Source organism: Pseudorca crassidens, chromosome 3 (assembly GCF_039906515.1).
Source record: "Pseudorca crassidens isolate mPseCra1 chromosome 3, mPseCra1.hap1, whole genome shotgun sequence".
Lineage (NCBI taxonomy): Eukaryota > Metazoa > Chordata > Mammalia > Artiodactyla > Delphinidae > Pseudorca > Pseudorca crassidens.
The window spans coordinates 62,160,677-62,185,682 of record NC_090298.1 but is presented as its reverse complement, the minus strand read 5'-3'; the positions used below and the strand labels follow the sequence as shown (position 1 = coordinate 62,185,682).

The 25,006-nt window shown below is 39.0% G+C and overlaps 1 protein-coding gene across 2 annotated transcripts in view; it reads right to left on the bottom strand.

The window, feature by feature from the left end:
• SCAMP1 (secretory carrier membrane protein 1) overlaps window positions 1-24,693 on the bottom strand; it is a 100,076-nt gene extending 75,383 nt beyond the window's left edge. Inside the window, exons 1-2 of one of the 2 annotated variants that reach the window (XM_067731065.1) lie at window positions 24,495-24,687; window positions 768-845 (exon numbers count right to left, since the gene is read on the bottom strand). In XM_067731065.1, coding sequence (XP_067587166.1) covers window positions 768-845; window positions 24,495-24,551 — 135 coding nt within the window. In that variant the 5' untranslated portion in view covers window positions 24,552-24,687. Of the gene's footprint in view, window positions 1-767; window positions 846-24,494 lie in introns of both variants that reach the window. The other variant, XM_067731067.1, reaches the window with a different exon arrangement.
• Between the last annotated feature and the right edge of the window lie 313 nt (window positions 24,694-25,006).

The window sequence follows — 25,006 nt, the reverse complement described above, 5'->3', positions numbered from 1 at the left end:
TGAGGGGCCTCGTGAGTGTGATATTTGAGCTAAAAACTCAAATACAGGAGACGACGTTATTTGCCAGAGAAATTTTGAGGGAGAATTCTCAACAGAACCTACCTTCAGTAGTCCTCAAAACTGGCTCACAAAAAAATCATCGAAAGTGCTAAAGCAAAAACAAAAAACGAAAGTGCCCTGTGAGAGATTAGAGCCCTAACAGATACAGTAATAAAGTTCTCCAGGTGCTTCTAATATGCATTCAGGGTAGAGAACCCTGTTCTTTAAGGGTTTTTTCCATACTCCTTCATTTTATAAACCAAGACTACATTTTGAGAAGAATATGCTCCTAGGCCAGGTTCCACAGGTTCTAGTCTACCAGAGTAGAAAGCTAGTCCTATTCAGAATCACCTAATTCAAATGACAATCATACAAATATTCATGGTACAGTTCCAGACGAACATCTCTCTTTGTAAGAAAACATCACCCTGTATTACCATGAAACTAACATGTATACCAAAAAACCTCTCCTGTTTAAAGAACTGTAGTAATTTTAACATATTAGAGGGGTTATTAGCAATTTAATTTGTAGAACTATCATGGTAATTTTCAATTAATAGGAATATTCCTTCCTGTTTTAATAAACTTGCTAAATTCTAAATAAAACACTAACAGCTTATTTTATATAAGTTTAACCAATCAACTAAAAAGAAACCATAATTGAAATATAAATCCTACTTAATTTCCATTTTAATATTTTAAAGTAGTCCAATTAAGAATAGTCTTACTGTTCTAGAATCCGAAAATGGATTGTATTCATCAAGTCCTGGTGGGACATTTCTTGTCACTTGTGTAACTGATGGGTCCTGGAATAAAATTCAAAGGAGAAAAAAAAGATTACTTATCCTTTAAGATACAATTATGATATTTACAAAGCATTTGCTTTATCTGTCCTTTTGGTCACCCAGCAAAGCTAACAGAGGAAAATAAAGAAGATTATCAGATTTACTCAGTCCCACTTCCAGAAAGTTGAAATTTAAACCCACAGCCCTCACACTCTCAAAGAAAAACAAATGAAAACTGGGTTAAATGCAAATCAGCTGCTAGCTATTATTTAAAGAATGAAAATAGACCACCTCATAACAGCTGTGTGGAACCGATTGCACAGGGCATCTCAGCAAATCTTGAGTAAACCCATCCTTTCCTCTGGGCTCCACAAAGAGTGCACGTTCCCCTTTTTTAAAAAATAATATCTTCAGTTTTCCCCACTGCAGATTTAAGTACCACGATACAAATCAATGTCATGTACAGGCAACATCTAGAGCATTCAAGATTAAGCACCTCTTATTTGTTTTATTCTACTACAGTACTTCCCCATGACTGTATTTATTGTTCCACATGATCCTAGACTGTCTCCCTCTTCCACGTATAATATATTACCACATTATCCCAGCTTTTCAAATCTTAGTACTAGGCTTTCATATAAGTAACTAAATCACAAAATCCTAGTTATTCTATTTCTCTTGACTGTGAAAGTAAGACACAAATATAATGACCATCTCAACAAAATCAACTACATAATTAATGTGAAAGCCATTTGCAAACCATAATACACAGCCTCATCAGCCTTCACATCCCTAGTCGCAAACTTTCACATTCACCAGAATCAAATAAAACACAGATTGCTGCACCCCACTCCCAGAGTTTCTGATTCAGTAGGTCCGGGGTGGGACCTGAGAATCTGTACTTCTAACAAGTTCCCAGGTGATGCTGCTGGTCTGGGGACCATTGCTCCCTTGTCTGCACTGTACATTGTCCAATCCATCTTCCTCAACACAGTCATCAAAGTTACCTTTCAAAAATGTGAAGCTAATCTTGCCACTCCCCTCCTCCAATCCCTCTCCTCTGCTCATTATCCATTTCAGATTTTTAGAGACTCAACTATAAAATATACATTCCTCAAAATGAGATACTAAGTTTCCAACTAGCCCCTGCCTACCTTTCCAGCCTTATCAACTCTCTTATAACCACCCTCACACCTTGCCAGTCCTTTCCCTTAACCAAACAAATCAAGCTACTGGGCTTCCCTGGTGGCGCAGTGGTTAAGAATCTGCCTGCCAATGCAGGGGACATGGGTTTGAGCCCTGGTCCGGGAAGATCCCACATGCCATGGAGTAACTAAGCCCGTGCGCCACAAATACTGAGCCTGCACTCTAGAGCCCACGAGCCACAACTACTGAGCCTGCAGGCCACAACTACTGAAGCCCACGTGCCTAGAGTCCGTGCTCCACAACAAAAGAAGCCACCACAATGAGAAGGCTGCGCACCGCAACGAAGAGTAACACCGGTTCCCACTAGTGAAAGCCCACGTGCAGCAACAAAGACCCAACACAGCCAAAAATTAATTAGTTAATATTAAAAAACAACAAGCTACTATATAAAGAGCCTCGAACTTGGCAATAAGCAATTGGTAAGTATAAATTAAAAGTACAGCAGAGATGAAAAAGTCTTTAGGCCTGCTCAACAATAAAATGGGAAGGGGGCAAAAAAATCACTCTACCTCCTCTCAGGGTTACCCTCCCCAGTTTATTCAAAAATGAGTAGGAAGATTATCAAGAGGGAATGTATGCATCAGGGGGAAAATTAAGAAAATAGAAACATGAATATTTTCAAATACATACATATGACAATACAAATACATCTATATGACAAAGTCCTATGCAACTGAGTATTATGCAGTTGTAAAGTGGTGTAAGATCTACATGCTATGGAATAGTGAAAAAGTAAAGTGCAGAATAGTGTAAATATAATGTTGCCTTTTATCCACAAAGGAAGATAAAAATGAATGTGTTTTTATTTTTTAAAAAGAATAAACCAAAAACAAACAAAAATGATTGCCTATAGGGAGAGGAAGAGAACAGTGAGCAGACAGCATAAACTTGGAAGCTAGACTTCTCTGAATGTACCGTCTTTTATAGTTTTTCCTTTGGAACCATGAAAATGTTTTCCACAATTACAGAAGAAAATTAATTCAAAAAGAAAAAAGGGGGGAGGCAAAATGTAGGGTCGGAAAGATGGATCCTGCTTAGCCAACAGTCATGCAATCAATGTCATTCTCTCAATGCTACTTAAGTACAATGAGTTCCAACTTTCATACTACAAATACACATATCCAATTATCAAGTGTCCTAAAATTCAAATTCACATTAAATTCTTTTTTTCTCTAATCCTACATAAGGTACAACTTAGTTCTAAAGAGGCCTAAAATGAAATCATTCTTCCAATTTTCTACTTGTGACTACAATAATTTAAATGATCTTGTTTCCTTTTAGATTCTAGAAAAGTTTAATCCAGGCTGAAAGTTAACTGGCAGTTTGCCAAAATCACTGTCTCAAGTAAACTGAGTTCAATTCTAGTCGGTCTGGAATTTCCCCTAACATAGTATTAGGTGACCAAGCAGTAGACTATATGCCAAGAATGATCTAGCCAAGAATGATTTAGGGGGCTTCCCTGGTGGCGCAGTGGTTGAGAATCTGCCTGCCAATACAGGGGACACGGGTTCGATCCCTCGTCTGGGAAGATCCCACATGCCGTGGAGCAACTGGGCCCATGAGCCACAACTACTGAGCCTGCGCGTATGGAGCCTGTGCTCCACAACAAGAGAGGCCGCGACAGTGAGAGGCCCGCGCACCGCAATGAAGAGTGGCCCCCGCTCGCCGCAACTAGAGAAAGCCCTTGCACAGAAACGAAGACCCAACACAGCCAAAAATAAATTAATTAATTAAAAAAAAAAAAACCTCACTCACTAAAAAGAAAAAAGAATGATTTAGGAAGATAAAGAACTGATATCTCTGAATTATCACATAATTAACATTTCAAATTAGTTTTTAATAAATGTAAACAGTGTTGAGGGAGCTATAGTTTCTAAACTGGGAGAAAACCAACAAAGCTGATGATTTAAGTAATAATGAATGATCTTTCAATGCCTATTAAGTATTGAGCACTTATTTACATTATTTCCAAGCCTTTCTATGATCCTCCCTGGTGGATGGTATTGTCCCATTTTTCAGAAAAAGAAGCTATGGCCTTAAAAAAGAAACTTCCTCAAGGTTAAGTAGCATATATCTGAGATAAACTACGAAGCCAGGACTTCTAATGCCTATATATACTCTTTCCATCAGATATACAAAAAACAGTTTACCACAATCATAACTTTATCCAGAGAAGACACAGGTTGAGCTCGTTGCTTATTGATTCTAAAACTTTAGCAGGAAAATCTCACTTCCTCTCCAACACAACCAAATGAAATTGTTTTAACTGTTAAGTTGGTTGCTTCTATGACAGTGGTTCTCAAACTTCACAAGCACTGGAATCACCTGGAGGGCTTGTTAAAACCCAAACTGCTGAGGCCCACTCTGAACATACCTTGATGTGCAGGATGGTGGCTGAGAATTTGCATTTCTACCAAGGAAAGCATTCTGACCTGGTCTTATTTTATTGACTTAGAGGAATGTACTAGACTTCTGTATTTTACTAACTTTCAAGAATCAAGACATTCTTTAGAGTTTAAATATCCTTTTTGGACCTGACTATCCATAAAGTTATGTCATTTAGTCAAGCCGGGGCTATTCTGCTAACCCTTTAGTAAGCAACTTAACTCCATGGTCATGTTTCATTAAAAATCAAGATGCATTAAAGAAATAAATGTTTTTTCAAAGAAGAGAATAAGTAAATATTTTACATCTAGCATAATTAGCTCTTTTCTATCTTTAATCCAAGTTTCCTTACCAAACCCTCCAGGGCTGTGCACCTTCACTGTATTTCAATTGATTTCCTCCATCATGCTTTATATGTGGGACTTTCTCAATCACTGCCACATATAACCACAGGAAGATTCCAACCTGGCAAGAAAGTACTTTCACCTTCTGCTAGACATGAGGACATTAATTCAATAATAGTTTCTGCAGGGAACTAAGATCCTGCATGCCACCTGGCTCAGCCAAAAATAATAATAATGGTTTCCTCAATAAATATTTCTTGTGAATAACTCCAGTCTCTTCTCTGTATATATATATATCACCCTCAAGCTAAACAGTAGGCTAAAAACAAAAAAGCCTACATGGATGACTGTGTACAACCGTACATTATGTATCCACTTACTGTATCTGCTAACACTTAATAGGTTTGGGTTTCAACATTAACATTCAAAACTTTGTGTCTTAGGTACTCGTTCTAAAGCAGAAAAGAGGACTAGGTCTAGGAATTAGAAACTCTGGGTTCGCTGGAAATGACTAGCCTCTGCAACCTTAAGCAAGTCACCTAAACTCTCAATTGTCTCATATGTAAAATAGGAGAAATATGATAGATGACTGCCCTGGTCAGTTGCAGCTCTGAAATGTTATGCTATAGACTACAAGTCTTTTATTGTTTGGAAAGGTGACTGCCTGTATTCAACCCTCCCCATCCCACTAATGAAAAGCTGTAAACATTGAACAGGCACTTCACATTTCAACGTGACTCCGTTTTTTCATCAGTAAAATGCATCACATAGCTCATGAGCTACTACATGTAAAATGCTTAATACAGTTCCTGCACATGGAAAACACTTGTGTGATAGCTAAGGCTGTTATCATTATTACCAACAAAATAAGATCAAACAGAAAAAGCTGTCCATTTTTGATTGAGGTATCAAGAATGTACAGAGCATCCTATGTAATGAATAGGCCAAAAAACAACCACAGCCACCTTCTGAGGAAAGCAATCAGAGTTCTCCACCTAGCCTTGTGTCATGTGACCCCAATAGCTTAGCTACATGTGAAAGGATGAAGAATGGGCCTCTGTGCCAACGGCAGCCATTTTTAGAACTGGACATGAGGGAGCCTAGCAGACCCCAACAGAAGTGACTCTATATTGGATAATAACTAATCAATCCAATTAGAGCCTATTTGAATAAGAGACATAAAGATTGTACTATAATCAGTAGCAGCAGCAGCAGATGACACTAGTTCATGGTATAAAAAAAGACAAATAGAAGCTAAGTCATAAGAACGTGACCAGAAAAGCGGCAGTAGGTTCAGCACCTGAGGGGAATGGCATTTACTAGAGTTGCCAGTGAGTCACCAAAGCAAAAAGAGGGCCAAGGGAGTTACTGCTCTTCTAGTTGATGAGGAATGACTGGTGTTAGAGGAGTTTTCACATGTTCCTATAGATCCTCAGAAGGGCCTCAGGAAGAAGGGAAAAGGAGGAGGAAGTGTCAGAGGGGCAGAAGAGGGGAAAAATGCTGGCAGAGATCAGCCCCCTAACCTTCACTTGAATCAGTGAAGCTCAATTTTTATGTTTTATAAATATTGATTTCACCTGAAAATGGTTTCCACGGCTTGGCAGGAGGGAGGTAAAGGGCAGGGGCTATGGATTGAGTAAACACCTTGTTAGCTCTCAGAAACTGTTTCATCACAGCTGCAGAGATCCACTGTGTTGGGCTTCCTTCCCTCCCCAAGAATCCAAAACAAACAGACCTTCATCACCTGAGGTAACCTGAGTGCATCTCCATGCCTTAAAACCAGAACAGGTGGAACCAATGTTCTTTGCCATTTTGTATTCCATTAAAACTTTATGGAAAAACAGTTTATTGCCATTAACTACATTTAAATAAAATCTTCTGGGTGAGAAAGATTTTAATAAGTATAAATATTTTCTGATGCCTAGTATACACACTGATCGCAAACATACTTACTGATCCAAAACTGCTGCTCAATCACTTTTTTTTACTCAAGTATAGTTGATTTACAATGTGTCAATTTCTGTACAAAGTGATCTAGTTACACACATATATATTCTTTTTTTAATATTCTTTTCCATTATGATTTAGCATAGGATACTGAATATAGTTCTCTGTGCTATACAGTAGGACCTTGTTTTTTATCCATTCCATATATAATAGCTTACATCTGCTAATCCCAACCTCCCACTCCATCCCTCTCCCAACCCCCTCCCCCTTTGCAACCACAAGTCTGTTCTCTATCACTTCTTAATTTAACTCTAATTTCACCTTCTCTCCCTTCCAATTTAAAAGAGAGGGAGGAGTACAACTCTAATTTATCCTTTATTTTTCGTAGTGATAGATATTCCCCACAGTTCTAAAGTTTAAGCCAACTTGACAAAACCTATTTTAAAAACAACAACAACAAACTTCTCTTTATATACGTTTCATCTCTTCCCATCTTTTCTCAGGATCACCCTATCAGTTACCCTTTTCTCTCATATGTTCATCTGCTTCCTCTCAACAGGATGCCTCACATCTACATTTCAAGTCTCAATCATCTTTAAAATGCACACAAGCAAAGAAAACCAAAAGCATTCCTTCAATCACTCTCAAGCTACTATCAGCCCCCTTCTTTCTTTCCACTTCTCCAACTCCCAACCCACACTCCCTCCCATTAGTTGCCAGTTTTTTTCATATGTAAACTGCAATGGCCTTCTTACTGTTCCCCCCAATCTTCTGACCCCTTCCCCAACGTATTCTTCACAGTGATCCAGGATGAGCTTCTCAAAATACAATCTCATGTCACACCTACAGATTTGATGAATGTGAAGAGAACATATATTAAGTTTGGTTTCTGCTCTCAATAATCGAAGAGCATATTTTGGGCCTATGAAAATTTACGAATCTTTGGGAATGGACGATGAATAACTGGTAAAATCATTTATTGGGATAGAGATTGCAAAGATGGGTAAATTCTTACCATCCACATAAATGACTGCTAAGGCACGAAGACAAGCTTTAAACCAGTGATAACCACTGACATTTTTATCAAATACAGCTAAAGCCCACTACCGCTGTAATATTATATTTTACTCACGTAGACCTTTGCTATATAACGTAGTGGCCACTAGCCACATGTAGCTCTTGAAATATATCTAGTCCAAATTGAAATGTGCTGAAAGCATAAAACATACCATGTTTTTGACTTCAAAGCACAAAACAATGTAAAATATCAATAACTGTTATGTTGATTATGTGTTGAAAGATATTTTGTATATACGGGGTTAAATATATTATTAAAATTAATTTCACCTGATTTTTTTTTTTTTTTTTTTTTCTGCGGTACGCGGGCCTCTCACTGCTGTGGCCCCTCCCGTTGTGGAGCACAGGCTCCGGACGTGCAGGCCCAGCGGCCATGGCTCACGGGCCCAGCCTCTCCGCGGCATGTGGGATCCTCCCGGACCAGGGCACGAACCCGCGTCCCCTGCATCGGCAGGCGGACTCTCAACCACTGTGCCACCAGGGAAGCCCATCACCTGATTTTTTTCCATATGGCTACTGCAAAATTTTAAATTACATGTGGCACAAATATTTGCATTCAACAGTGCTGATCTAGTCATTATAATTTACTCAAGAATGGCTAATAATTTCACTTTCATCCATTTGGGCAAATTCAGTATGTTACAAAAAGGAAAACAAACTCAGACTTAAAGCTAAATTCCCTCGAAGTTTTTCAAAATACAAAAGATGACAAGAGACCTATCAGAAGTTTTCCAAGCCAACGTTCTTATACAACACGGTAGCAGACTTTCACCATACTTTTTCACTTTCCTCACACTTTTTCACGATACCAGAAGACAATAATTTAAATATTTTTTAAAATTCAGAAAAAAAAATGAATATTTACAATTCTATCAAGGAAACCTATGGGAAATTGAAGACAGCTAAAGCCAAGACAGACTGAAGGAGAAAGAATTCATCTAGTTTAGCACAATACTAGATTTTTTAATTATCTCATGTAGTCCTCAGATCACCCCTATGACTTAGATTCTATATCCTTTCTTTCACTGCTGAGAATACTAGCTCAGAGATATTTAAGTAATTTGCCTAGTCATATAGTTAACAAGTGACATGGTCAAGATTCAATTTCAAATGTGACTCTAAAGACCAGGTTTTTAGAAGAAAATCTGATAAAGAATACAAATTTATGTTTCAAACAATATGTCTTCAAAAGAAAAAGGCTGAATTAAACACTGCATTGCTCCACAAAACTTAATTAAAATACTCAATAGCTCTGCTTAATCCAATCAATATTACACACTAGACTAGGCAACTTGATTAAACGAGAAAAGTCCCAAACTAGGGACTATGAGAGGTACTACCTTCAGAGAGTAAAATTTTTTTCCTACTCTATACTGCTCAAAGCTATTGTAATCATATGAATTTAAAACACACTGAGAATTTCAAGGGGGGAGGGGGAACTACTACAAGAAGCCATTAAAAATCTCCGCAAGACTCTAAAACAACATTTAGCAAAACTTCTATAATAAAGAGTGCTTAATAATCACTAGGAATTATTCAATAAATCATGATGTTGAAAAATTAATATTCATTGTCACTGCAAGTCATGACAATCTTAACTCAAACCTGAGAGACTCAAAACTAATTTTTCATGGACCAGATCTCTCCTTAGTAAATTAGGAACAACTGAAGCAAACACACCCAAGCAGATTTACCTCATAAGTGCAACTTAAAAGTTAACAAACCACACCTTAAATTGCAATTTTTGTCCAGGTTAACACCAGCATTAAGTGCCAAAAAAAAAATTATTTCCCTATCTAGCCCCTCTACATTCTCAAGGAAGAATTCTTTGGAAACAAAACATAATTTCTGAACATAATATAATATGGTGAAAATTTCATCCAGATAATTAATGATCTAGGGAAGGGACTTAAATAATATAGAAAGCAAGAAACTCTAGTTTCTTAGCCCACAGTGAAAATGAAATTAAGAGATCTGGTGCTTTCTATTCTATATTATATTGTGTATATATATGCTCTATTTTATATTGCCAACAGCACTCTGAGCAGTTGCTTTAAGAAATCCTCTATCCTTATTAAAGCCATTCATGGAATAGTTTTCATCCAAGTTCTGTAATTCCTGACTAAACTTGGAACTATTAACCTCTGTGTCTGAATCTTCCCATCTATAAAATGAGGGAGGCAAACTATAACAACACCTAAGCTTTCTGCCTCAGACTCTGCATTCAGGGGAACTGAGGCTACAATACCGACCAATTCTTTCTCCTTCAAAGCACTTAATCACACATTATGTCTCCCAACTCAAGTGAGGATTCTTAACATCAGGGACTTCTTCATCTCTGTATTCCTAGTGACTATCACAGTGTCTGATTCACTTTCAGTGCTCCATAAATTTTTGTCTAAATAATGTACTCTTGTTCCATTTTCAATGATAATAACCTCTTAAAGACAACTGAATTTGAAACTGTTTAATCTCTAATACAGCAATTACACAAAAACTTTAAGTAACTATAAAGACCTGATCAAACTGGCAAATACTACAGTTTAAATATAATGGTGATAAAGACTGAGAATATGCTTGGCCTGTTTTTCAAATTATGCCACTGGATCCACATTAACCATCTAACCAAAATAACAGAAAATAGTCCACTGGCAAAAGAATTAGCAAATGCCATGAGATATCACTAAAGTAAAGGGGTCCTACAATTCCAAACTGCATATTTATTATGTGGCACCATTTTTGAGCTACGTGAATTACATGAAAGCCAGACAAAAAAAAGACAATATGTCTAAAGATAGAGCAGTGGCTAGAAACCTGAACAAATAACTTCTTAAACCAACAGGGTAAAGAACTGAACATTAAGATAGTAGCAAAGTGTCCTACATCTATAATAAATCCTTAAGAAAGATTTTAAAAGTTAAGTAACTTTAGAGAACTGACATCTCTGACCATATACAAAAATTAACTCAGAATGAATCAAAGCCCAAAATATATGCACTAAAATTATAAAACTCTTAGAAGAAAACACAGGAGTAAATCTTCATGACCTTGGGTTAGACAATGTCTTCTTAGATATAACACCAAAAGCACAAGCAACAGAAGAAAAAAACAGATAATTGGACTTCAACAAAATTTAAAACTTTCCTGCTATAAAGTATACCATCAAGAAAATAAAAAGACAACCTACAAAATTGGAGAAAATTTTCACATATATTTGATAAGTGACCTGTATCTAGAATGTATATAAAAAAACTTTATCTCAGTAATAAAAAGACAACAGTTTTTAAATGGGCAAAGGATCTGAATAGACATTTCTTTAAAGAAAATGTACAAATGGCCACTAAGCACATGAAAAGACACTCAGCATCACTAGCTATCAGGGAAATGCAAATCAAAACCATAATGAGATACCACTTCACACTACTAGAATAGCTATAATAAAAAAGATAGTATTGGCAAGGATGTCAAAAAACTAGAATCCTTACACTCTCCTGGTAAGAATGTAAAATGGTACAGCCATTTTGGAAAATACTTTGGCAATTACCAAATGACCTAGCAATTCCACTCCTAGGTATACATCCATACGTCCACTTGTAAAAAACTTGTACAAATATTCATAGCAGCATGATTCCTAACAGCCAAAAGTTAGAAACAACCCAAATTTATATTAACTGACAAATGTACAAATAAAATGTAGTATACCCATGCAATGGAATTATAATTTGACAATAAAAAGAAATGAAGTCCTGATACATGGTATAATATGGATGAACCTTAAACACACGATGCTATATGAAAGCTACCAGTCATAAAGACTACATACTGTATGATTCCATTTGTATGAAATGTCCAGAAAGAATATTAGTGGCTGCCTAGTGCTGGAGAAGTTGGGAGGGAAATGTGGAACGGCTGCTAAAGGGTATGGGGTTTCTTTTGGGGGTGATGAAAATGTTCAAAAATTGACAGTAGTAATGACTGCACAACTGTGAAAATACTAAAAATCACTAAATTGTACCCATTAAATTGGTGAACTGTATGGTATATGAATTATATCTCAAAGTTGTGTTTTAAAAAGATAATCAAAAAAAATAATCAGATGTAACATTTCTTGGAAGAAATGTTGCCAACCAGCTATAAATCCATGTCTTCAAAATCTAAGTACCAAATCACTCACTGCCCTCATTAAATAGAGAAATGCTCATTAGGAAAGTAAAAAGGGATGGGGTAGGGGGATTGGCAAACAGGGACCACAATGACACCAGAGTTCGAATACTTACAAACTGGATACTTTATTTTAGCATTCTGTTATATGGAATCATGAAAATTTCTTCTGAAATTTGAGAAACTGGGTAGCTAAGAGAGCTAGGCGCCCCAATACTAATGCACAGACATAAAAAGAAAAAGGCTGATCACAAAGAACAGGAAAATATTGGTCATATGTCTGTTCAACTGACTGCCAAGCTCAAATGACCACTAATGAATGAGCCACTGAACTAATATCCTAAGGATGGGAGGACATCCCTTATTTCCAATAAACTCTCAAGAGATTTTTGCAACAAAAAGTTTGTTTTATCATACATAGTGGTTCTCCACCAAGATTGAGTTTTCTGTCATTCATATTAAATACTGAAATAGCAAAACAATTACCGCTAAATGTGGCAAGCAAAGACCTGTGAAAAAAATTTTAAAAGTCTTAGTATTTTGGTCATATTATAGGCAGTCAACTTTTTTTTTTTAACATCTTTATTGGAGTATATTTGCTTTACAGTGGTGTGTTAGTTTCTGCTGTATAACAAAGTGAATCAGCTATACATATACATATGTCCCCATATCTCCTCCCTCTTGCGTCTCCCTCCCACCCTCCCTATCCCACCCCTCTAGGTGGACACAAAGCACCATTGAGCTGATCTCCCTGTGCTATCTGGGGCTTCCCACTAGCTAGCTACTTTACATTTGGTAGTGTATATATGTCCGTACCACTCTCTCACTTCGTCCCAGCTTACCCTTCCCCTTCCCCGTTTCCTCAAGTCCATTCTCTACATCTGCATCTTTATTCCTGTCCTGCCCCTAGGTTCTTCAGAACTTTTTTTTTTTTAGATTCCATATATATGCCTTAGCATACAGTATTTTTCTCTTTCTGACTGACTTCACTCTGTATGACAGACTCTAGGTCCATCCACCTCACTACAAATTACTCAATTTCATTTCTTTTTATAGCTGAGTAATATTCCATTGTATATATGTGCCACATCTTCTTTATCCATTCATCTGTCGACGGACACTTAGCTTGCTCCCATCTCCTGGCTACTGTAAATAGAGCTGCAATGAACACTGTAGTACATGACTCTTTTTGAATTATGGTTTTCTCAGGGTATATGCCCAGTAGTGGGATTGCTGGGTCATATGGTAGTTCTATTTTTAGTTTTTTAAGGAACCTCCATACTGTTCTCCATAGTGGCTGTATCAATGTACATTCCCACCAACAGTGCAAGAGAGTTCCCTTTTCTCCACACCCTCTCCAACATTTATTGTTTGTAGATTTTTTGATGATAGCCATTCTGACTGGTGTGAGGTGATACCTCATTGTAGTTTTGATTTGCATTTCTCTAACGATTAGTGATGCTGAGCATCCTTTCATGTGTTTGCTGGCAGTCTGTATATCTTCTTTGGAGAAATGTCTATTTAGTTCTTCTGCCCATTTTTGGACTGGGTTGTTTGTTTTTTTGATATTGAGCTGCGGCAGTCAACTTTTAAATGTAGTTTTTCCATCTCAGATTAAATATATGTTTTACAGAACATTTACTTATCTATTTATTTATTTTTGGCTGTGTTGTGTCTTCATTGCTGTGCACGGGCTTTCTCTAGTTGCAGAGAGTGGGGGCTACTCTTCATCACAGTGCGCAGGCTTCTCACTGCAGTGGCTTCTCTTGTTGCATGAGCTCTAGGCGCGGGCTTCAGTAGTTGTGGCTCGTGGGCTCCGGAGCACAGGCTCAGTAGTTGTGGCACACGGGCTTAGTTGCTCCACGGCATGTGGGATCTTCCCGGACCAAGGCCCGAACCTGTGTCCCCTGCACTGACAGGCAGATTCTTAACCACTGTGCCACCAGGGAAGCCCCCAGAACATTTTCTTATGAAATGATTTCTGGCTAAATGACCTACTCTTGTTAACTTAGTGGTTAAGCTCTTCAGACAGTAATTAAAATCATACCACCAAATCCAAATCTACAACAATATATCCATGGGGAGAAAATGTTCAGAGTTCCAACTGTGACACCAGGGATTCATCTCCTGCTAGCTTCCCATGATGTCAAAAAGTAATCATAATCACAACTTTAAAAAATATTAGACTCAAATATAATAAAAAGAACACTAGATATCCTTTTCAAAAACCATCAACATTAAACAACCAAGTGTACAACTTTCCAACATTTAAACAAAGTTTACATCACAAGGTGATTTGTCATAAAAATAAAATGAGCTCTCATTATTATTACCCTCAGTTCAAGTTGTGATATATAATAGCTTCTAAAATCCCCACACTTTGTAAGACAACCAGTAATTTCTATGTTTTGTTTTTGCTGCTATTTGTTAATACCAAAAGTTTAAAAGTTAATAAAAATTAGAGTCTGCCTTAGGAAACATAGGCAATTTAGGGATAAAATAAACGAGAAGAATAAATAATCACATGTTGCAACCAAAGATAATCTTGCACCATAATTTATTTCCTTTATCTGTTATATTATGAGCTTCCCATCTTTGTCTTAATCCAAAAGCTAAACTTCTGGAACTATAAGAAATGTAAAAAAATAAAAAAATAAATACTGAAGGCAGAAAAATTAAGCAATTTGCCTAAGGTCACCTAGCTAGGAGGCGAACAAGCAAATCTAGGCTGCCTGGTTCCAAAGCCACCCTTTTACCAACTCCCCTGGGCCACCTCTGTAAACTTCATTAACTTCTTCCTCTAAGCCCCCAGCACCAGGCTAAGAACACAGAAATGTTTGTCTGCAATATATATATAGCTCACAGAATATTTTCTTATGGACTCAACTCTAAATGGTGGTTAAGTTCCCCCTGAGATTCAAATATAAACATTTCCATAAAATTTTTTTTAATCAAGTAGAAAAAGCATGTAACACTTCTTTGAAGCTTAGGGAATACATTAATTTACATTTTTATAATATGCCACTTACTTGTAAGCAATTCACTAAAATTTATGACTATTTGAGATGCCAAAAATTAGGTATGCTAGGCCATAAATAAAACCACAAGACTGGCTAAATCAACCAAAAGAAGCATCAACAGCTTCGGGAAAATTGCTAAATGGTAGTAAAATTACACTAGTACACCAGCCCCTGCCGTGACTGGCCCATATTCTTGATGCATTTTTCCTATCACCTACCACCTTCCACATATATTCCTCATCACTATATGAGAATTCTAACCACCATTGGAGGGTTCCCACAGATAAAATGACTGCCAGTAGCATATATACAACTCTGCCTTTGCTTATTTCTCTTGAACAAAGTGGAAACATCCAGTATTTGTTGTGTACATATTGTTTTTTCTATGATATGCATTGTTTTGGCTGTGTTTGATAAGAAAAAATCTTTACTAGCTACATATACTAAATCACTTGCATTCAAATGTCTGATTTATTTTTCTTCTATTAACAATCAATTTAGAATTATAATGCATACCTATCACAAATCCTTTCTTCCTAGTTTGAGCTCACCAATACTCAAAATGCACTACACTTTATAATATACACTTATTTGCTTCATTCTTTTAAGAGGTTCCAACAGTTCTGCTGACATGCAAAAAAAATTCACTAATTCATCTGTACTCTGTAAAATAAATGGAAGTGTCTCTTTTAAAGAAAAGGAAAAGTATCAAGTTGGTAATATTGATGTATTTAGAATTACATTCTAAAAACAAGTATAAAACCCACTATTACACTTTTTTTTTTTTTTAAGTTTTGAAACAAGCAGAGATTAGAAGGAGTTGCAACACTAGCTCTGGCAATTTGGGAAGCTGGGAGAGCTAATATATATACTCTAGGGACTTCAGCAGGTACTTGGGAGCCATTTTGCATGAAATATGAAGGGCTTTTTAAACTAAAATATTTCATTTCTTTTGCAAGAACACAGATTAAGAATAGAGATTTTTCAACGAGGGTGCCAAGACCATTCAAAGGAGAAAGAACAGTCTGTTCAACAAATGGTGTTGGAACAACTGGATATCCACATTCAAAAGAATGAAGTTCGACCTTACTTCACACCCTATACAAAAATTAACTCAAAATGAATCATAAAGCTAAAATTAAGAGCTAAAACTATAAAGCTCTTGGAAGAAAACACAGGGATAAATGTTCATTACCTCAGGTTTGGCAAAGGATTCTTGGATATAATGTCAAAACAAAAGCCACTAAATATAGGTAATTTGACCTTAATCAGAATTTAGAACTTTTGTGCTTCAAAGGACATTAACAAGAAAATAAAAAAGTAATCGACAAAATGGGAGCAAATATTTGTAAATCGTATATCTGGATAAAGGACTTATATCCAAAATATATTTTTAAAAATCATTTATAACTCAATACTAAAAAGACAAATAACCCAATTTTAAAATGGGCAAAGGATCTGAATAGACATTTCTCCAAAGATGACATACAAATGGCCAATAAGCACATAAAATATGTTCAACATCATACAGTCATCAGGGGAATACAAATCAAAACCAAAATTAGATACTTCACACTCACTAGGATGGCTACAATTATTAACAGGTAACAACAAATGTTGACTAGGATGTAGAGAATGCGGAACCCTCATACACTGCTGGCAGGAATATAAAATGGTGCAGCCACTTTGGAAAACTGTCTGGCAGTTCCTCAAATGATTCAACATTGTTACCAGAAGACCCAGAGATGCTACTCCTAGGTATATACCCAACAGAAATTAAAACAAGTGTTCAAACAAAAACTTGTATACAGATGTTTATAGCACCATTATTCATAACAGTCAAAAGGTGGAAACAACCCAAATGTCCATCAACTGATGAACTAGCATTACTAATTCTCATAAGCACCCCATGCCAAACGCCAGGGAGGAGATTATTGAGATTGCTATCTGCGTACACACTTACAAGGATTTCTTGTGGCATTTCTTGCACAGGGAAGACACTTGGTACAAAGTCAAATCCAACCAACCTCCACATCATCTTTTATGCCCATACATATTAAAAGTTGGGAAATTTCCTTCTTGTGACTTAAAAACATCCCATAGCGTTTGGACTTTCATTACCACCAAAAACTAAGTACAACTTTAATTATATCATGTAGACCTCTTCTATCATTTTTAACTGTATTCGGTCTAAATACAGGTCTTTTTCTTTTTTCATAAATTTATTTATTTTTGGCTGCATTGGGTCTTCGTTGTGGTGCACAGGCTTCTCACGGCGGCTTGTCTTTGATGTGGAGCACAGGCTCTAGGCACGCAGACTTCAGTAGTTGTAGCACGTGGACTCAGTAGTTGTGGCTCGCAGGCTCTAGAGCACAGGGTCAGGAGTTGTGGTGCCCGGACTTAGTTGCACTGTGGTATGTGGGATCTTCCCGGACCAGGGCTCAAACTCATGTCCTCTGCATTGGCAGGTAGATTCTTAACCACTGCACAACCAGGGAAGTCCCTAAATACAGGTTTGATTCTTTTTTTTTTTTTTTGGACTGCATTGGGTCTTCATTGCTGCGCACAGCTTTCTCTTTGTTGCACAGGCTTCTCAGTGCGGTGGCTTCTCTTGTTGTGGAGCACGGGCTCTAGGTGCGCGGGCTTCAGCAGTTGTGGCTCGTGGGCTCTAGAGCGCAGGCTCAGTAGTTGTGGTGCATGGACATAGTTGCTTCACGGCATGTGGGATCTTCCCCGACCACAGATCGAACCTATATCCCCAGCATTGGCAGGCAGATTCTTAACCACTGCGCCACCAGGGAAGTCCCTACAGGTTTGATTCTATCACTATTTGGGCAAGAAGATATTGCTTTGCATTCACCTTTAGGCAATTCTGGTTGAAAGAAACAGACTCTGCACACAGAAAGAAGGATGCCAGGTTTCACAGAGGCTGGAATTCTTCAAAACATGGCAATATCTCTTGTAGTGCAAGAGCAGCTTGAATAAGGGACTGGAATTCTATAAAATGACCAGAAGCCCTGGTCAGACAATTCCTACTCTAGTGCTTCATGATTTGCATGATAGATAATTTGGCTCTTTCCTCATGTCTTTCCGTGGTTATTCTCGCTACAACTACCTGACTTTTTCTCTGTGCTCTCACAGAGAAAGATAGCTCCTGAGAAAGATAGCTCAGTTAACTATCACTGTTCTCGTTGGGGCAAAGTTTTTGGACCAAGCGATCTTATCTGCTCCTGATCAGCTCAAAGACTGGCTTCTGCTTGATAAGATCAGTCAGCTAAGACCAGCATGGCAAGTATCACACAGTAAAGGACATGATCACCTATGTGTAAGTAATCACTTCAGGCTGCTCCCTCAGTAGATGCTGGGGCTCAGAGCATAGCATCCTAGAACATAAACCCTCTTCTCTTGAGATGATCAGACTCAATTCCAATATCCAGTAGATTAAAACATGACAGAATTTACGCATTCACAAAATGGTCCATAAGGGTACAAAAATGTAACAATTAGAGACTTTTAAAGTAGAAAAAGAACTTGAGACACAAATCTCTGCCTTAGCATCTGTGATAGGTCATGGAAATTCTGTTTGAATTCCTTCAAGTGCTGGGGAACTCCATACCAAAAGAGCATTATCAGGCTATTCTAACAGATTTTTTTAAATCTTTATGTTAGGACAAAATCTATTTTCATATAAACTCTGCCAATTGGCCTTTTTTTCCTGAAGCAAGAACACATTTATTCATTCAACCAACTAAGAACCCTTCAAGCATCTGTATATCTCAAACTTCCCTTTAGCCTTCTGTAGACTAAACCCATTGAGTAAACTTAATTTTCCTAGGACTTGATTCCAGACCCATGGTCATTCTGTCTTCTTCTTGGGAACAACCTATCTTGTTCAAACCAGTCTTCAAATATGCACTGGGAACTGAAGACAATATTCACTGGATGGACAAGAACAGAATACTGTAGATTCATTTTTAAGAACTGGTCACTAACTTCATTAATCCAATATATATTTTCAGGAACTACATAACACTGTGATTCATATTAAGAAAATATCCAGTAAGTTTCCTGGATCTGCATTCGACACTAGTAAATATTAACTGCACTCCAAAAAACCTTTCTGGTTGCGGGGGGGTGGGGGGGGCAACATCAGCAAAAGAACAGTTTACATTCAAAATTTTCACACTCACCCATCATTTCTTTTACAATTATTGTAAAAGCCAAGGACCCAAATAAAACATGCTCAAACACTAGTTTTGTCTTTCAGCATTTGTGAGAGGTACCCCGCCCACACTAGCAGCCTCCCATTGTACCTGCCTGGGAGCTTACACTGCCCTAGGAGATACTCAATCTAGACAAAAGGTTTTCACATATCTTAAGAGCGTAGATCCAGGGCTTCCCTGGTGGCGCAGTGGTTGAGAGTCCGCCTGCCGATGCAGGGGACACGGGTTCGTACCCTGGTCCGGGAAGATCCCACATGCCGTGGAGCGGTTGGGCCCGTGAGCCATGGCCGCTGAGCCTGCGCGTCCGGAGCCTGTGCTCCGCAACGGGAGAGGGCACAACAGTGAGAGGCCCACTTACCGCAAAAACAAAAACAAAACAAAAAAAAGAGCGTTGATCCACAGCACCCTGACACTATACCCTAAATAAAGAGACCGTCTCAGAAAGAATTACAGATGTGTTTTAAGCGATAGTTTGAACCCATATAAGATTAACAAATTGTTAAGAGAGTTGTACCAGCCTGGACTAAAAGAAACAGAGATATTTCAAATTGAAAAGAGGTTTCTGGGCTCCCAATTTTCAATGGGAAGGAAGCAGACTGAAAAATACTACTCCAGTTACAAACTGGAGTAATTTACAGAAAAGAAGGACTTCTCAGAGGGTAGAGCCAAAAGCAGAAGAAAATAAGATTAGAAAAAGACTTCCAAGGTAGTAGAACTGGGCCCTAATCAAAGAACTCTCATTGCCCCCAAAGTAGGGGACCCTGACTAATGAGCCTGGCTGGATTTCAGACCTGCTGTTTGTACCAGCGACTGCTACATGCCTCCCACTCCTCCATTTGATGGGAGTTCTATTGAGGTTATCCTGTACCTGTCTCACCATTTTACACTGGGTTTATCTTTTCAGTTCCTAGGTCTGTATCAAGAGGGACAGAGTTCCTTTCATCAAGATGTGTAGTCTAATCCTCCCACTCCTTTTCTGAAGCTGGGCTGGTTTTGTGGCTTGTTTCGACTAAAAGAATGTAGCGGAAGCGAACTGACTCAAGAAGCCTTGTGGCTTTCACTCGTCTTCTTGGAACACTACTACCACCACGTAAAAAGCCCAGGCTATTCCTAGGAAAGGCCACATGAAAGAGCACCAATCGCTGCCCCCACTGACAGCCCCAGGTAACTGCCAGGTAGTTGAGCGAGGACATCTTAAACCATCCCACTCTAGTCAAGCTGCTGGATGACTGAAGCCACATGAGTGACTCTAGACAATAACATTTGAAAACAAACTGTCCAGCTAAATGTAGCTCAAATAACAAAATACTGAGCAAGTAATTTTTGTTTCAAGCCACTACATTTTGGGATTACAGTCAATCGTCCCTTGCTATAAGCAGGGTATTGGTTCCAGGAGCCCCCTTGGATACCAAAATCCTCAGATGCTCAAGTCCCTTATATAAACTGGTGTAATGCAGTCGGCCTCCATATCAGCAGATTTTGCATGTATTTGTTACACAGCAATAGATAACTGAAACAGAGGTAAATAAAATAATGATGCATCTTAATTTGATGAAATATAATCAGCAGCTCAATGGACTCTTTTTAAAAGTATCAACCTGAGGAAAAGAGAGTGGGAACTCATGCAGTTCACATGAACATAAAATACCACAGACCATAAGTTACTACCGCTATGTTCCAGATTAATGCTGAAAGATAAAGAAAAAATCCTTTCCTGTTGCTATCCAATCTCCAGTCTTAAAATTTTAAATGGCTAAGGGAAGAGTGGCATCCACTTTATTGTAAATGAAAACAAAACGGGTAACATCTTTGAATTATGGGTCTTTTTTTGGGGGGGGGGCTGCATTGGGTGTTTGTTGCTGCGTGCAGGCTTTCTCTAGTTGCAGCGAGCGGGGGCCACTCATTGCGGTGCGCGGGCTTCTCATTGCGGTGGCTTCTCTTGTTGCAGAGCATGGACTCTAGGCCTGCGGGCTTCAGTAGTTGTGGCTTGCGAGCTCTAAAGCACAGGCTCAGTAGTTGTGGTGCACAGGCTTCGTTGCTCCGCGGCATGTGGGATCTTCCCAGACCAGGGCTTGAACCCGTGTCCCCTGCATTGGCAGGTGGATTCGTAACCACTGTACCACCAGGGAAGCCCATGGGTCTCTTTTTAAGACAAAGTTTTCAACTTCAACTAAACTGTTAGGATACCACTGATATTACTGCAACTAAAGATACCACTGATATTACTGCAACTAAAAAGATAAATAAGAACACTGAATTGTACGCCATTTTAAATAGATTATTTCAATAGAGTAGAATTAATGTTTGAGGCCAAAATAAAATGGACAGTTGCTCAATTTTAATATAGAGTTCTTTTATTAGGGAGGAAGCATGTGAAGTGACAAAGCACTAGGATTCAGACAACCTGGGTCTACTCTTAGTAGGGTGACCTAGGGCAAACCACTTAATTATTTTTAGCCTTGATTCCTCAACTATGACCCTCCAAACAGCTACTATTAGCACTCTAGAAGATTCAAAGGTAACATGAACTTCACCAAATTAATAAGCTAAGAATAGTATCATCAACTATAATTAAATACAGTTCCTTGAATTCCTATTAATACTACCTATTATTATCTAATTAAAGGCACCATGCATTGAGCACTGATAACACACTAAATGTATGTTCACCTAATCCTATTAACAATCCTATGGAGAAGGTACTATTGATATTATTCTATTCTACATAATAGTAAACTAAAGGTATAGAGAGGCTAAGTAACTTTCCAAGGTTTCACAGCTGGTCAGTGACAAAGCCAAGATTAAATGCAGTTTTGGGTTTTTTGTTTGTTTGTTTGTTTTAACTCTTGAGCCAAAACTTTTAAATACTACATGAGAGCCTCAAGTCCAAGCTCCAAACACAGGACAAGAATTTTGGTGAAAGAAATGCAAACAGAGAATATATAGTGCCATCAGCAATTGACTAGGAATCAGGTGACCTAAATTCCAATGCCAATTCTGCACTACCTACGCCTCGATGTAAGACAATGGGCAAGTTAGCAACGGAAATCAAATAGTTTTTAATTAAGAAGAAATTAGGATGGTTGCCAAATGTGAAATATATATTTTGAAAATATGAACTTTATTTTTGAATACTGAAATATTTCAAATATTGAAAATAAGAACAGATTTGAGAAGAAAGATGACGATAAGGTAACACAAAGATGCACCTGAGAACTTTTTATATGTAAGTAGAGAGGACCAGAAATGCTATTTCAAGAATCACATTTACATAGAAGGAAACCAACAGTAGAAAGAAGAAAGAATATGCTATAAATGTAAAGCTTTACTTTGAGAGGAGGAAGGGCAGCTGAATTTAAGTAGAAAAATCAAAGGTCAGATACACAATGCTCTGACAGTCACCGAAAATAGGGAAAGATCATAAACAGAAACGTGTACAACCAAGTCTTCTTTAGGCCTAAATTATCCATCCTTTGAGGCATTTTATGAACCTAAATAATCACTGCCCTCTGAATGCACCCACTTATAAAGAACAAAAAAGTTTATAATTTTATGCCACAATGAATATTTAAAGCTACTTTTGGGTTTAGAATTATTACAGCAACCTTCTGTACAGCAGAAGAGGAAAGTGTCATGGCAACATTACTTGTCACAAAAAAGCAGTCTGGGCTAAGAAGCCGACAATGTCTCGCCCTAACAAGAGAACTAGCTACGTAAATTACGCCAGGAAATGGAATGACAGAACAGAAAACAGCCAAACTGTCAGATGCTGAATAAACAGCATCAATGAATTATTTGAACTAGGAAGAGCTAACAGGTTCTTAATGTTATACCTCAAAATATTCTAAAATAATACCCGTTTGGCAAGTGATGAGATGTCTCTTTAGAATGTTTATGATTTAAGAATAATCCGATTTTCCACAACACGGGATGATGGAATACTAAACTTCTGGGGGGGAAAAATTCTACTCAAAGTATAACCATATCATCTTTAAAACCTAAAAGTTTCAGGCCAGGTGTAGAGAATTTTCTTAAGTGCTATTAGAGGCAAAGGAATAGTTGACTGAGTCTATTCTACATTTCTACAGTGAGTCAAGCTGTCAATAATAATCAGAATTATTAAGTTAAGATAATCCTCCATGAAATTAACAGGCAAACAATCAGAAGAGGGATGTTTTTCCTTTTCTAGAGTTCTTAATAAGAGATAAAACCAGGAGTAAAAGAAGAGATGTAAATTCAACAAGCCAGAAGTGACCCTTGTAGGACCACAAATTAAAGTTACTATTGTACCTAACCAGGAGAAATTAACCAACTTCGAGCAACAGAAACAAATTACACGTGCTAAACAGCAGCACTCATTAAGAAACCTGGAGTGGTACTTTTTAAGGTATTTATACAGACGTTGCATTAAGTTAGGCGCAGATAATGAACACCTTAGTCGTCTTCCTTTGCCGGTTTCTATGCCAAGCCCTCTCGAAGCTGGGATCCAAAAGGTATACTCCAAGAAAGAAAGAAGCTCATGTGGGAAATGGTATCCTCATTCAGCTGTTCAGAGAACAGCTGACGCACAAGGAGCCTGGAAAATATCCCGTCGTTTACCTTACTAAGAGCGGTTAGGAAGGAAGATGATCGTCCACGTGCACTATTGTTTCCAGGTGTGTTTATTTCTATTTAACTTACGCTTTGTTATCAGTACCCTCAACCTCAGGCAAATGGTGGGGAGGAGGGGTGGCAGCGCCGCTGGTGGCACCTGGGCGCAACACAAGTTTAAAAATTAAAAACAAAAACCTTTTATTTTTAATTGCAGCGTACTCGGTGCCCTCACCTCTCCTCCACATCTCTGCCATCACCCACGCAGCTCCTCTCAGCGCCGCCTCGGGTCCCCATGACAACCCCTCCCGAGGGTGAGCCCCCCTCCGCCGTGTCCCGGCCCCCGCCCCTGCCCGGCCAGCCACACTTACCTGACAGGTGACAACTCCACCTGCTCTAGGTTCTCACTCTCCCCGCTCCCGAGAGGCGGGCCGGGAACCCCGAAGCCCCAGGAACCCTCACTCCCGAGCCAGGGCACGACCCTCTCCAGTCGGGGACGCGGGGAGGGCCGGCCGTATGGGGAGCTCGGTAGGTTCCACTCCGACCCCAAAACGAGTGACGCGTGGGCCGGAGCGCGACCCCACCGAGGGGTGCGGCGGCCCCGAGCCCCTGTCTTAAGGGGCTGAAGGGGGCCGAGTGGCGGGCGCGAAGGAACTTGTCGGTTTAAACAAACAACGACGCGTCACGGTGGCGGGAGATGCTGGGGACGACGCTCACCTTGAAAGGGTTGTTGAGATCCGGGTCTGCAAACGGGTTACTATCAAAATCCGACATCTCGCGCTCGGCGTCACCCACCCGACCCAGGCGCAGAGAGAGACAGAGAGGAGGCGAGGCCGCCGCCCCCCTGCGCGCTCACGTCGCCGCCGCAGCCGCCGCCGCCGCCGAGCAGATCCGGGTGCAGCTCGCGAGGCCACCCAGCCGGCCGTGCCACTGAGCATGCCCGGTGCGACGGGCTGCCGGACGCCAGCGCCGCTCCTAGTTCGCCATCCCGTTCCTCCGAGCCGCACTCCAGCACTCCGGGCTTTAAGTACGACCGAGTAGGAACTAGGGGCGGAGGAAGCTGGGAACAGTGGAAGAAGCACGGAGGTGTTCTGTGTTAAGCGCATTTGGATGAGCGGAGCGTCCGGCTGGACTTGGTTGTGTTATCGATTTAAAATCGGCGCCGTGTGGCCAAGCTTGAGTTACGGGAGAGGTAGCACTTTGTTGGCAAGAAAGACGTACACTGAGAC